This window comes from Mesitornis unicolor, unplaced genomic scaffold (genome assembly GCF_000695765.1).
Source record: "Mesitornis unicolor isolate BGI_N332 unplaced genomic scaffold, ASM69576v1 scaffold13688, whole genome shotgun sequence".
In the NCBI taxonomy this organism is placed as follows: domain Eukaryota; kingdom Metazoa; phylum Chordata; class Aves; order Mesitornithiformes; family Mesitornithidae; genus Mesitornis; species Mesitornis unicolor.
Genome location: NW_010203926.1, coordinates 1 through 13,306, shown reverse-complemented (window position 1 = coordinate 13,306; position 13,306 = coordinate 1). Strand labels below are relative to the sequence as shown.

The 13,306-nt window shown below is 36.5% G+C and overlaps 1 protein-coding gene across 1 annotated transcript; it reads left to right on the top strand.

Moving 5' to 3' along the window:
* Positions 1–481: 481 nt before the first annotated feature.
* On the top strand, positions 482–4,706 carry PI15 (peptidase inhibitor 15; the record flags this gene model as incomplete). Its single annotated transcript, XM_010190896.1, has 4 exons — positions 482–600; positions 883–1,015; positions 1,165–1,280; positions 4,279–4,706. Coding segments are annotated over 4 exons (504 nt in total), but the record flags the coding sequence as incomplete, so codon positions are not given.
* Between the last annotated feature and the right edge of the window lie 8,600 nt (positions 4,707–13,306).

Genomic DNA, 13,306 nt, shown 5'->3' with positions numbered 1-13,306 from the left:
TGAAAAGCTGCCACACACACTCTCTCTGGCTGTATGTACTCCTCAGATCCTATTTCAAATGTGTTGGGGTTTTGTGGGGTATGTAATACCTGTGCTGAATTGTTCTTCCCTGTCTGCTTCTCCTTCTCTTTAATGTCCAAGTCTCATCCAATGTTTCACTCAACACATGGATCTCATCAATACAGAAGGGAAAATGGTAGAAGAAAGGCTATTCAGGGAAGGGCTTTTCCAAAAAAAAAGGGGGAGATCTGAATGCTTGGCTTCCTCTGATGATTTGGACAAGAATTCTGTCCAGCATTAGGGAAAGTCCTGTAGATGCTGACCCACAGTTTTCTGAATTCAAGAGCTCTCTGCCTAGGTTGCAAGTCTCATGTGTTGATAATATGTTTGTGACTTAAGATACTTGTCTCTTGTGGTCTTGTGTTGTGATTACTATTTGGTTTTTTTCTGTTTTGCTGCTAAGAATATTTTATTTTTTTAGGTTTGGGATGAAACTCTTGCCAAATCTGCAGAGGCTTGGGCTGCTACATGCATTTGGGACCATGGACCTTCCTACTTACTGAGATTCTTGGGCCAGAACCTGTCTGTAAGAACTGGAAGGTAGGCAGATACCCTACAAAACAGTTATTTTGTCAGCCTTCAAACAGCCTTTGAGATCCATATCTTAGACTGATGCAGCTGTCATCCAGTATTCGAGCAACAATTGATATCTATCTATGTTCGTTTGGCTTAAGAGTACTATTGCTTAATACTGTGCCCCTAGTGATGTGTGAAAAAGTGTGTGATTGGGTGACTTGCATCAGAGAGATTAGCAGCAGAAAGTTCAAAAATATCTAAATCTAAAATGACATGTTTTTCTTTCTGTCTTTTAAACAAACCCAGGTATCGATCTATTCTCCAGCTGGTAAAGCCATGGTATGATGAGGTGAAGGATTATGCTTTCCCTTATCCTCAGGATTGCAACCCCAGGTGCCCCATGCGATGTTATGGACCCATGTGCACCCATTACACACAGGTTATATAAATTACATTCTTCTATTAAAAATCTACCGTCCAAAGCTGGACTTTTCTGTGATGTATTTATAGCTCTCTCTCAAATAAATGTGTGTGTGTGTGTGTATTTCTTTTCAACTTGGACTTCACCAATAATAAATATTTATTCAGATGGTTTGGGCCACTTCCAATCGTATAGGCTGCGCAATCCACACATGCCACAATATGAACGTCTGGGGATCTGTTTGGCGACGAGCTGTTTACTTGGTATGCAACTATGCCCCAAAGTGAGTTGTTTTCTTTTAATATTTTTTATATTTACACTTCATGCATGTTTTGGTCTTCTCATAGGACTGCTTACTCCTTTTTCTGCAGTTTGGCCTCTATGTGTGCTTTTTCTGTGGGGTGCTCTGTCATTCTAACTTTCCATCTGAACATACAGCAAATGCATGACTTTTCAGGGAAAAAAAGGAAGTAACTTTATGTGTATGGAATAAAACCAAAAACTTTTTTTTTGTTTTGTTGTTGTTGTTGTTATAATTCTTTTTTTCATCCTCCTTTGTGCTGAATCTACTTTACTTTGAATTCCTTACTTCTTCACTCTTATATATACTTACGGTGAGCTACATGTCCTCAGGTAAGCAATTCCACTGTAGATCAGGCCCTTGATTTACTGTGAACACATGCTGTTGCCCAGAAAATACCTTTGTTAGGACCATGTTGCATAATGGCATCCATTGCATAGGTTTCCTACAAATTCCATCTTCCTAAGCTCAGTGACTACTAATCTCATCTTGTCTTCCATATTAGGGTCCTCCAAAGTATAGGTCACAGGCATCCATAGGTGGTCCTGTATCAGGTAGCTGTGCAGAGATCTGTGTTAGGTTGAAATGAAGAAATGAGTTTTCTCCCAGCATTTCCTAGATATCATTTCAAGCTTACATCTGGGTGCAGACTGAATCAATAAAATGTGTCTCTGGGAGAGCTTTGACTTGAGGTCTGGTTTGGACGAGCGCTTCAAAAGCAGCATGGACAGTGTAAATGTCTGGTTTCTCTGACTTCATAATATTAGACAAAGCCATACTTCTGTATAGGAATCTAAATGTAATTAACTGAGCATGTTTTCCATAAACTCAGTGGCACAGATCCATTTGTGGTAAAGAATATGCAAGAATATGTCATTATTCTAGCTGTTACATGAATAAAAGAATTTTTAAGGATTTTTGCAACTTAAAAAAAAAGATAGGATTTAGTAAGAAAACTGACTTGGACAAAAACCCCGCCTATGGAAATCAAGGAGATTTCTCTGTCCTTTTATCTTTAATGTCTACTTAAAAAGGATGGTAAGAAATGAATATGAGGGATATCAGGCTGTAAAAACTATCTGAATTTTAGCCCCACAACATGGACAAGGTGAACTCAAAGTTTGTAAGAGAAACACAAAGATTATTTTTTATGTATCTCAATTTGAAAGAAAAAATTTAAAACTTCCTAGAACACATTTCTCATGTTCATATATAGGAAAATAATGGTTTTATAAATAAGGCATTATTGAAAACTGATGCATGGTTTGTGTATCAGTTAACAATGTATTGATGACATTTTTCATTTTCTCAGTCTAAAAATCCCACTGTTTCTCAAACACTGAACCAAAGCCTAGAGTTACAAGTTTCTTATCTGGGTGAGATTTTGAGTAGACCTTTGATTCATAGGCAGTGGAATCAGGATTTTCACATCTACTTCTTGCACAGTCACAAAAAGGATATTAAGTGGTCTTGCCTGGCTTAAGTTTATATTCCTAAGAATTAATTAAGTTGAGTTAAGTCCTGGGCACACATGCAGAAATCTCCTTGCCAGTCAATAAAGGCTGTGTCCTACTGAGTAACCAGCACATCAGAAACTCCTCCTCTGAAGAAGAGGATGAATATTACAGCCCAGGCTTGACTTATTAAGGCTGGAATTTGGCAAATATTTAGGATTTAGAACTCCAATAATTTTCACTGATGCCATGCTGTAATGTTGAAAATTATCTATGCTTCTGAACTCAGAAAGAAAAAAAAAGTTAAGGAGGATAGTTACAAAGTTTAGAAAGGCCCTGACTTGGTCATCTAACAGACTCACACAGATCAGCCTTGTGTTGCCTAGCAAATGAAACAGAAACCAGCTTTCAGCAAACTCTTTCTGGTTTTCCATGTCGGTTATCAAACTATATATATTTCCTGAGCACTCACCCTGCTGTACCCATTTGGAAGAGAAGTAGGAATGAGCAAATTATTTGAGAGATTCCTACTTTCTTCTAAGGTACAACCCAGACCAGGGCTTTTGGATTATTGGCTGGGAGGTGGGGGATGAGAAAACGTTTCATAAATAATTGCATTACTCACTGCTATACCACGTCACATGCAAACTAGAGGAAAGTTCTCTGCTCGGTGAGACATAACATTTAAATAAAAATCTAATTTTAACTTTCTTTCAGCCTACATCACATGTGTTGCATGAATCTCTAAAAGCCTGGGGTTTATATAAGCACCTAAAAATCTGGATGTGTTTTTCATATGTTTCTAGATCTTTCAGAGTTACCTCTTTTCACATGGTCACTCTCCAGTCTTGTACCCTTTTTAACCTGTGCTCTATTACACATTGCTATTCACCAGATGGGAACCCCGCCTTTTCCTCCCATTAACACCTATGAACCCCTACAAATGCCTAAATACAGTTCTTTTTAATACATTACTGATGTGAATAGTTTTCATCTCCGTTTTTCTTTAACCACAAATTCAGCTCTAGAGCTTCGCTATCTGCACCGGGGGCAGTGCAACCTGAGAATAAGATTTCTCTCAGTTCATTTTTCTACTATCTGAAAAACAAGCTTTTAAGATAACTGCCAGACAAAAAAAAAGTGCCAAGGAAAATATTACACAAATGCTTATATTGCTAATTTCTCATAAGTGTAACCCTCAGGTAAAAAAATACTCTGTCCCAGACTCGGAGAGTCAAAAATCACTTGGCTGTAGTGAAAGCCAGAGCACTGGGACTTCACCACAGGCACTAAAGGATATGGAATGGACTGTTGGCCTAGGGTAACATGGTCACTGTCTGGCTGGTTTTCGGGAATTGGTAGATCAATGTTTATCAGTTACCTGCAGAAATACCTTAATGTATGTTTTCAGTAACAGGGGATATAACTGAAAACATTAACTTTAATCTCTCAAAACAAGTATGATTTCTTTTCTTCCTCTCTGAAATTGCTAAGCATTATTTTCCTTTTTTTTTTTTTATTTTCAGGGGGAATTGGATTGGAGAAGCACCATATAAAGTAGGAGTCCCATGTTCTGCTTGTCCCCCAAGCTATGGAGGTTCTTGTACTGACAATCTTTGTTTCCCAGGAGTAACATCAAACTACTTATACTGGTTTAAATAAGTTAATGTTTACATTATTTTTTTTTAAAGAATGAGTAACAAAAAGCTTGTATATTGAATTTTGCACATATTATATATGGAGAGATATTGTAATAATACTCTGATGTTTTCATTTTGTATGCTTTTGTGTAATTAGCTTTCGAAGTATAGTGTAATTGGGTTTTAACACTTTGGGATTTAAGACTCACATTAACCCTTTTAGATTAACATTTTGTTAATAGAGAACAAACTAATTGTCACCTTTGCAAGTGTAGCCTCCTGAAGATTAGATTCTGTTAAAAACATGTTAAAAGATAGAATATGTCTTCCTTTTAAAAATAATAGCTCCAGAAAGAGAAGAGTCATTGTTTGATACTCTGCTTCAAAAATGGAGTGTGATGTGTAAAGCAACAAATTGTCCTCATGGTTCCAATGGTTCCTCCCATTTACACCTGTGCTTTGACCTGCAATGTCAAGCGGACTCTGAGCAGAGGAAAACATGTGCAAGAGAAACTGCAGGATATTACCTACCTCATGCACAACATCCATTCATTTATGGCATTCCAGGAGTTCAGGACACTGCTGCTGCTATCATCAATGATAGTGCAGACAGGAAAATTAGAGAGAATGAGGAGCCACACTGGCCAACATGCAGTGTCTGTAAGCTTGTATGCCTAATGTCTTAACTCAATAGAAAGCTACATCACTTTTAAGATACTGGTATAAGAACACAGCCTAACTCTACCTTCCTGTTTTTCTAAACACAGTCATAATGGTATAGTGGTGCTTTGCAGCAGTATATTTATTCTTGTATAGAAAAGAAAAGAAATATTGGGTTGGCCAAAAAGTAATCACATTGTTTTTCTGAGTAAATGAAAGGCAAATTTTTCATGGGAAACAAAACCTGTATTAAACGATATATTGTCCATTTTGTCCAATTATCTTTTGCCATCTTTCAGGCAACTTCATGATTCCACAGTCAGAAAAGTTCTTATCTTTTTTTGGCAAAAAACAGTACCAAGAACAATTTTATATCCTCAGCAGCAGTGAAGGTTCTACTACTCAAGGCGTTTTGTAAGAAATGAAACAAATGGTGGTCTGATGGTGCCAGGTCTGGCAAAAATGGTGGATGTGGTAACACATCCCATCCAAGCTGCAACAAGTTTTGATGAATGACCAAACGTGGTCTAGCGTTATAATGGAGAAACACAGTAACTTTGCAATTCACTTCTGTTTGATGGCATAATTTAATTTATCTGGTTGAAGACAGTACCCATCCAAATGAATGGTTTGGTTCCTTGTAAGCAATGCAAAATACACAATGCCTTATAAATCCCACCAGATTGGCAGCATAACTGTCCTTTGGTGAATATCTGCTTTTGAAGTGCTTTGAACGGGTTCATCATACCTGCTCTATGATCTTTTTCATTTGTCATTGTTGTAGACAATCCACTTTTCATAGTCTGTTATCATACGTTTCAAAAATGAATTGTTCTCCTCACGTTTCAAGAGAGAATCACAGATGTCAAAGTGCTTAGTGAGATGAATTTCTATGAGCTCGTGTGGTACCCACATATCAAGCTTCCTAATGTATCCAAGTTGTTTTAATGGTTTTCAATGCTCAATTTTGAGGTGTTCAGATTATCAGCAATCTCTTGTGTTGTTAAATGTAAATTGGAGTTGATCAGTGCCTTTATTGTGTTGTTACAAACTTCAGTTGACTTTCCTGAGCATGGTGCATATTTAAAATCAAAATCTCTGAACAGAAATTTAGCAAACCAATTCTCACACTGCCGTAGTTTTAAGGCGTCTTTACCATATAAATCACATAACTTGCTATGAGCTTGCACAGCATTATTTCCTTTTGAAGGAATTTTTTTTCTTTCCTTTCTGAAGTAATGCAGCCAAATATGATGAAAATGCTCCTTTTGATTTTCCATTTTTAAATTGATGCCTAATAAATGTTAACAAAATCATGCACTTCCTTTTTCTAAGGCAAGCCTGAACTGTCACCTGCCATGTTACATAATGAATTTGTGGTTTAAAATGAAGTTAGTTACATTTCAAGACTTGTATGTCCATCTGTTAAAAAATGCAATTACTTTTTTGCCAACACAATGTATTGCTATAAAGCAACATATATCAATACATTACTTCCATACTGTCTTTTACACTATAAATTTGCCAGGGTACATGCTATGTCTCTGACTGAAAGTCAGCCAGGTGAAACATCCAAGGCAAGATCAGTCATAGAAGCAGATAAGAGGATTTCCAAATAGAAGATGTCAGAACAGAAAATTCATACAGAATTGTGGCAAAATTTATAAAACAATTGGGAGTGCCCTTTAAAAGATATTGCAGTACTTCCTGAAAATATCTGTATGAATTAATAAAAAACAGATCTACTTATTCATACCTTTCCTGCCAAAAGCTGAATGCCTCATGGGTGTTTACTAGAATGTTTCTAAAGAGGACCTACCTGGACTCATAGAATGGTTTGGGTTGGAAGGGTCCTAAAGATCATCTAGTTCCAACCCTCCTGCCATGGTCAGGAACACCTCCCACTAGACCAGGTTGCTCAAAGCCCCATCAAACCTGCCCATTTTAAGCTAGAATATTATACAGTTGATTTTCTTGAAAAATGGATTCTAAAAAGGTGGAAATTGAATGTCTGCCACAACTACTATGTAATTGAAATAGCCTTGTGTTTTGGCTTTTTATTACAGGGCAGAATGTACTCCACTTTAAAGATATGTGTTTAGTCTGTTTGCACTACTGCATTTATACTTCTGAAATGCGTGAACTTTGAAAAGTAATACTGAGTGAAGCAAGCAGAACAACAGAGGATAATTTCACTAGTGCTACGTATGTGTGTGTCTTTAAGTCACTAATTCAGTCTGTTTGAGGGTGTTTGAGACTGACACCAAAATATGAAGTATCATATTGGTAATATAAAAAGAAAGATCAGAGTTTGAATTCTTCATGTTAAGTTATTCTTTTTCTCCAGCAAGATAGCTGTGGTGGGGAAATGGTCTCTACAGTATATGAACTGTAACAGCCTTTCTCCGTCAAATCATAATCTGATCCCTCAGAGAATGTCAGCAACTGATCTGTGGCTCTTCAGACATTTCTGGTTAGTGACGCTTCTGTATCTGACAGGACAATAACTAGACAAGCATATTGTCTTAATGTTTTAAAAGAACAACACTTGTAATGTTCTACTAACTTCTATCCTAACAATTACAATATAAATGGTTTTGCTTTTGGTTTCAAAAGAGTTTAGACTTGGACAGTGCTCAAGCAGTCACACACTTTGGCTTAGTAATATCCAGTCCTGTTTTGGGAGTGAAACACAACCTCTTTGCATCATCTATGTACACGTTGAAAGAATTCAGTGAGACAAAACTATTAGGTGGGTCACTAGCCCTCAGCCAGCCCAGTCTTTGGCAAAGATGCATGGGACAAACACATTTTTGTTCTGCATAAGAAATCTTCTCTAGAGGTAAAGACAGCACAGTTAAAGCAATACACCTAGCCATTTTCACTACTTTTTAATAATACAAGATAGGAAGCAGAGCATGAGCAAAAGTTCAGGTTAAGTCGTGGAGCCTACAACAGTAGGTCCAACGATAAATGACTATGCACTTTGGAACTTGCAGCTTGTATGTTGTATGGTACACTTTCCAAACAGGACTAGACATTGTAAATTAATTTATAATTCTGTAATTCAGCTGAAATTATTATAACGGGTATATATGTTATCGTATCTGTTACTTTTTAAGTTGCTAAAAATACCTTGATTTTGTGGAATATTTTGTTTTCTGTGGATCTAGAAAACTTTGCTTTTAACAAACAGGTATGCAGGTTTTTTCACAACATCCCATAATGGTGCTAGGGATTAACTATTGTAATCACACTGTAACTGACAACAGCAAAAAATGATCTGGGTATAAGCTATTTCATATGAGCAGCTCCTGATAAAACCAGTCACAAGCACTCAAGCATTAGCTGAATATTTTGAACAAAGGGGATTACAGCTCATCAGATAATTGATGACCAGACAAAATTTCCCCTTCCATTTTATTTAATAAGCAGTTTACTGAAGACCTTTCTGTATTACCTATTCGAGTCACCCCAATTTCTGTCTTCTTTTTGCATTTTGGTTTGGTAATGCCAATGCCAGTAAAGCTCTACTTTGATTGCCAGTGTCAGTGCTGCCTGATTGATTACCTGACACCAAGTGCTGTTAGAACAAAAGTAGAGAAATGTGCAGAAGACTTCAGATGTCTTTGGCAGTATGTCTGCTCTTCTACATACTTAGGAAAATTGTTGATGAATTCAAGGTTATGCTGAGGCAAATTACCCCCAGCTGCTGTTATGCTAACCTGGAAGAATTGTACTAATTCCTTCCGAGCAGAGTGGTGTGCCTTTAAAGACCAAGAAATTAGCTCAGACTTTTGTTCTATTCTAAAATATGAAATTGTGAAAGTAGACACACACTAAAATAAAGCTAAAACTATTTTTGGTCAAAATACTGTGAGAAGCATAAGAGTAAAAATGAAGTAATTGATATAATTAATTATTGAGTGCAGCGGTTTATAATATCTGCTTGTGATTTTTTTGCCTCATTTAGACATCTAAGATGATGGGTAGCAATTGATACCTTTTGGTGCTAACCTACATGTACTGGTGCTGAAGTTATACGTTATTTTTGTGGCAGATGAGGTTTACTTCCAATATTACCATATACACTCCAGTGTTTGTGAGATCTTTTTCAGCTAAGCATATCATTTACTACCACTGGGCCAGATTTGCTTTTTGTTCCTTTTTGTGGCTGTTTCAGGCTCTAATGAGAGTTTTATGTGCATCAGAGAGGAAAATGTATTCCTGTTCAAAACCAAAACAAACATCAACCTCTCCTCATCACAGCAGTGAAATGCCTGGAGAACAAATTATGGAGAGAATAAGACCTCTGACAGTCATGACTTTAGACTGATGCTGAGCAGGTTTTAGTGATCCCAGATCCTCTGCGGTACTAAATGACTTCAGAAAATCTGGGCTTGACCTTGCCCAATTATCCTTGGAAAGCTGTGTGTTCCTCTTCTCTTCTCTGAGATCAGTTTGTTCCCCTCTGAATTTGAGATGAGTTGGATTAGGCCTCAGTGAAAACCATGAGAGATTTAACATAACTTTTGCGAGAGTCAGAAAGTTAGATTCCGTGAGAGTTTACAGACAGCAAAATTAGACTTCAAGTGCTTTTTCCTGCCAATAGTGGGAAACACCATGGGATTCTGAAAGAGGAAACCTCCCAGAGCAAATGTGTTTTATACCAGAGCTGGAACCTAATAGAAAGAAATATATCTGTATCTATATGCATATCTATGTCTATAGATAGATGGATAGATAGGGAGATAGATGTATTTGTTTATATATGAACTTCAAGGATCAAGTTGCAACCATGGATGCCCTCTTGTGGTTGAGAGTGCCAATAGATTGGTTTGATTTCATAGGAATCCAAAAGGGTTTAGGATTTTTTAAAACCACGCACGTGCAAATTAGTTTGTTTCCTTTAAAGTTTTTTGCCTTAATTTTAAAGACACATGACTTTGTCTCTTTTCTTTGAGAAATGAGGCCCATTGCATAACTCCACTATTTCTTAGTTTTATGTGACTTATAAGTACAGAACTCAATCACAATTATATTAGCTGTTGGTTACCAATCACACAAAGTTTTATGAGTATGAGGTAAAACAGATCTGTTCAGATGTCAGAAGAATTTTTAATGGTATTAAATCAGATATAGTTATTAACAGCAGGGGATGGGAAGCCTCATTATTCAGATACTAAATTCTAAGAATCTCTAATAAAATAAGTGTTTTAAAGGCTCAAGTTGCTGTTGAAATTTGCCCATTATTGCTAAGTTTCCAAGACAAAACTGTTGCTTTCCTCATCTAGAATGAAATAATCTCATAGAATCCAAGCACACAGCATTTTATGGTGCTTTTTCAAACAGTGCAAAACAGAAAGTTTGTATCCTCTGGTTGTCAGATCATAATTGGCTTGATGGTCTCAAAGTACATGAACCTTTCCATTTAGTTTCATAAGGAGAACATTAAACTTCTATCAGTAGTGACTTGAAATAACCACAACCTTCTCAAACTGCTTTCTTTCAATAGAAAATAAGCTGAAAAATCAAGGAAAAAAAGAGCAACATTCCATCTGGTTAATTCAAGAAAAAAAAAATCATTACTAATGATAGTTTGAAGACCTTTTTGCTGCTTAACCTTCATTTACTGAGCTTCCCTCAGGATATTATTATTTTCTGTTACAGAAGAGGCTGTTGCTCATATTACAAGGCAATGCATTTTTAAATTCAGACAAGTTGATGGAACAATATGGACATAATGGACATAAACTTCTGGTAGTTACCCCTACTTTGCTGAGGTCTCCTAAGTTTGAGGTGTGAGAAAACCAGGCTGAGATGGTTGCAATTCAGAGAGATTCAATCTCTTTGCCTTCTGCCAAAAGAAAAAATTCAAAGTGGAAAAAGATTTTATGATTCCTCCAGCTTTTGGCACCTTATCATTTGGCAGTCAGATTGTAAATTCTTTAAAAATATCTCATACTGACAATCCATATAAATTATGCTTGAAGGTTTTTTTTGGCCAGCAGCAGAAGAGAGGGAATATCCCTCAGGTTATGTTTTGTTCACAACAGCAATCACTATTGAAATTACTGGGCTGTTCATCATGCTGCAAACTCACTACAACTTCAATACATCATCCTGTAAGTCAGGAAGTATCTTAGATACAATAATTAAGGTAATAAGCTTGTTCCTTAAGAGTGAATGGTAATATTGGAATCTTAATAGCTCTTAGGAGTTAAACATCTTTGTTTCATGTAGGGTGCTCTTACATAATTGAAATGGTGCTTAAAGGCAGGATTCATTTAAGAAGCAAACCATCTACAGTTACCTTTTTCCATATGCGATAAGGAAAGATTTTTCTGAGGATTGAAGATGTTGAGGATTGGAAAACAATGACATTTCTATGCTTTCTATCTGAATCCAAGCCAAAAAAATGTTCTGTATTTATACAGTGAAATGTTCTCTTCCCCCTCTCATTATATATATTCATCCTTTCTTGTTTAGATTTTTTTGACAACTGTATAGGTGGGATTGTATCTGATTTTTCAGAGAAAAAAGCTTGTTGTGTAACACGTCTTGCAGTGAACTTATCAATATAACATTTTGTTCATATTGTCATATGATGCTATATTCATGTTATGCCTGAGATATAAATTTGTATCCCTGTTTCAACTTCTAATGCTATGAAACTATAAAGAAATGTACAACATTTTGATCTGTTTTGTAACATCTATGCATTTAAATAAATAACTAAAATTATCAGTATTTACACCTGATTGTCTTTTCAGTCATCTTTTGTTGTTTCTTTTGTTGATTTGTTCCTTGAAGAAGGCAGGTTTTCAGGGAGTTAGTAAAAGACATATCTAAACTGAGTTTAAAATCAGGTTGAGTATATTTATAGAAGAGCATATGCTTTACCCCTGAGCTCCATTATATACTCGAATTCTGTCTTTATATATCCACCTATGAGGATAGGAGCCTATCTTTTGACATTGTGAGCCTGAACTATTCATCAGAATTAGTGGTCGGGGAATGTTTTCCTGTGTGCCTCTGGCCAAGAACTAAAATCAGAACTGTGACCGAAGGACATATCCACAGAGAATCAGAGAGGTACCATTGTCAATTTAGACAGGTTCTCTTCCATGGAAGGAACCATGCTGCAGTCAGAAAAAGAGTAATTATTTTACTCCCCAAGGTTGTACCAAAGCTGTAAAAGCTACATTTGAAAACAGAAAGCCAGAAACATATATTTAATAAAGAAAAAAGGAAGCTGTATCATGAGGACAAGGGAGAACAGGGGTAGTAAGAGAAGGCAATTTTAAAATAGTAAGAGTTGGCATCACAAAAGTTTTTCAAACTCATTCTGTTCATTCGTTTTCTTTGGTTCATCCTTCACAAGCTTGACACTGCAAAAAAGACTCATTATAATTCAGCATGACACAAAGTTATTTTATACATCATTAATTTAGAGATTCAGCTGGGAGGACAAAATTCCACTTAAAATGGAAAAGAATAAGGGGAAGAGCAGATTCTTTCAGAATGCCCCAATTTTGTTTAATGACATTGTATGCTTTTCATCACACCTGTTTGTGATGTATTTCAATGAAATTTGGGATTAATATTATGTGTAATTATGAATAAATACAATCCAAGCTGTTGGCACTCTCTGGGCATTTGTATAAGATTATGTCAAATGTCAGTAGTTGGCCAGCAATATTCAGTGTTCTTGCTTGTCTCTCCATGATGATGAGCTCAGTACTGTTTGGACTACAGCAAAATGAACAGTGGTTTTGCTCAATTTCTTTTGGATGGTCTTGATTTGTTTTCTTTTTCTCTCTTCCTATGTTGTTTCTCTCCCATGTTTCTCTTGACCTATGAATTAGTCTACAGTTTTTGGAAAGACAATGCTAAGGCACGTCAACTCACTATTTTTTTAAAATTTTCTCTCTGTTGCTATATTTTCTGGATATGAGACTGAAGCAGAACTGACCACTGAAGATTCCCATTGGTGCACTGTCTCCGCCTCCCAGTTTTCTAATAATGATTTCCATTAGGCCTTCACTCCTTAATATTTTGCCTTCAGTAACCAGGACATGGAGCTGATGGGTGTGTAACTCCCACCCCGATATGGGGAGTGGATGTAGTTGGGGTGTGTCATCTCAGGTGTAGGAACTTTAAATCAGTTGCAGAGTCCGCAGTTCAGACATAGCACAAGGTGCTCTAATCTGTGACTTCAACAGGAGGATGTAAGGATCGGTCTGGCTCATAG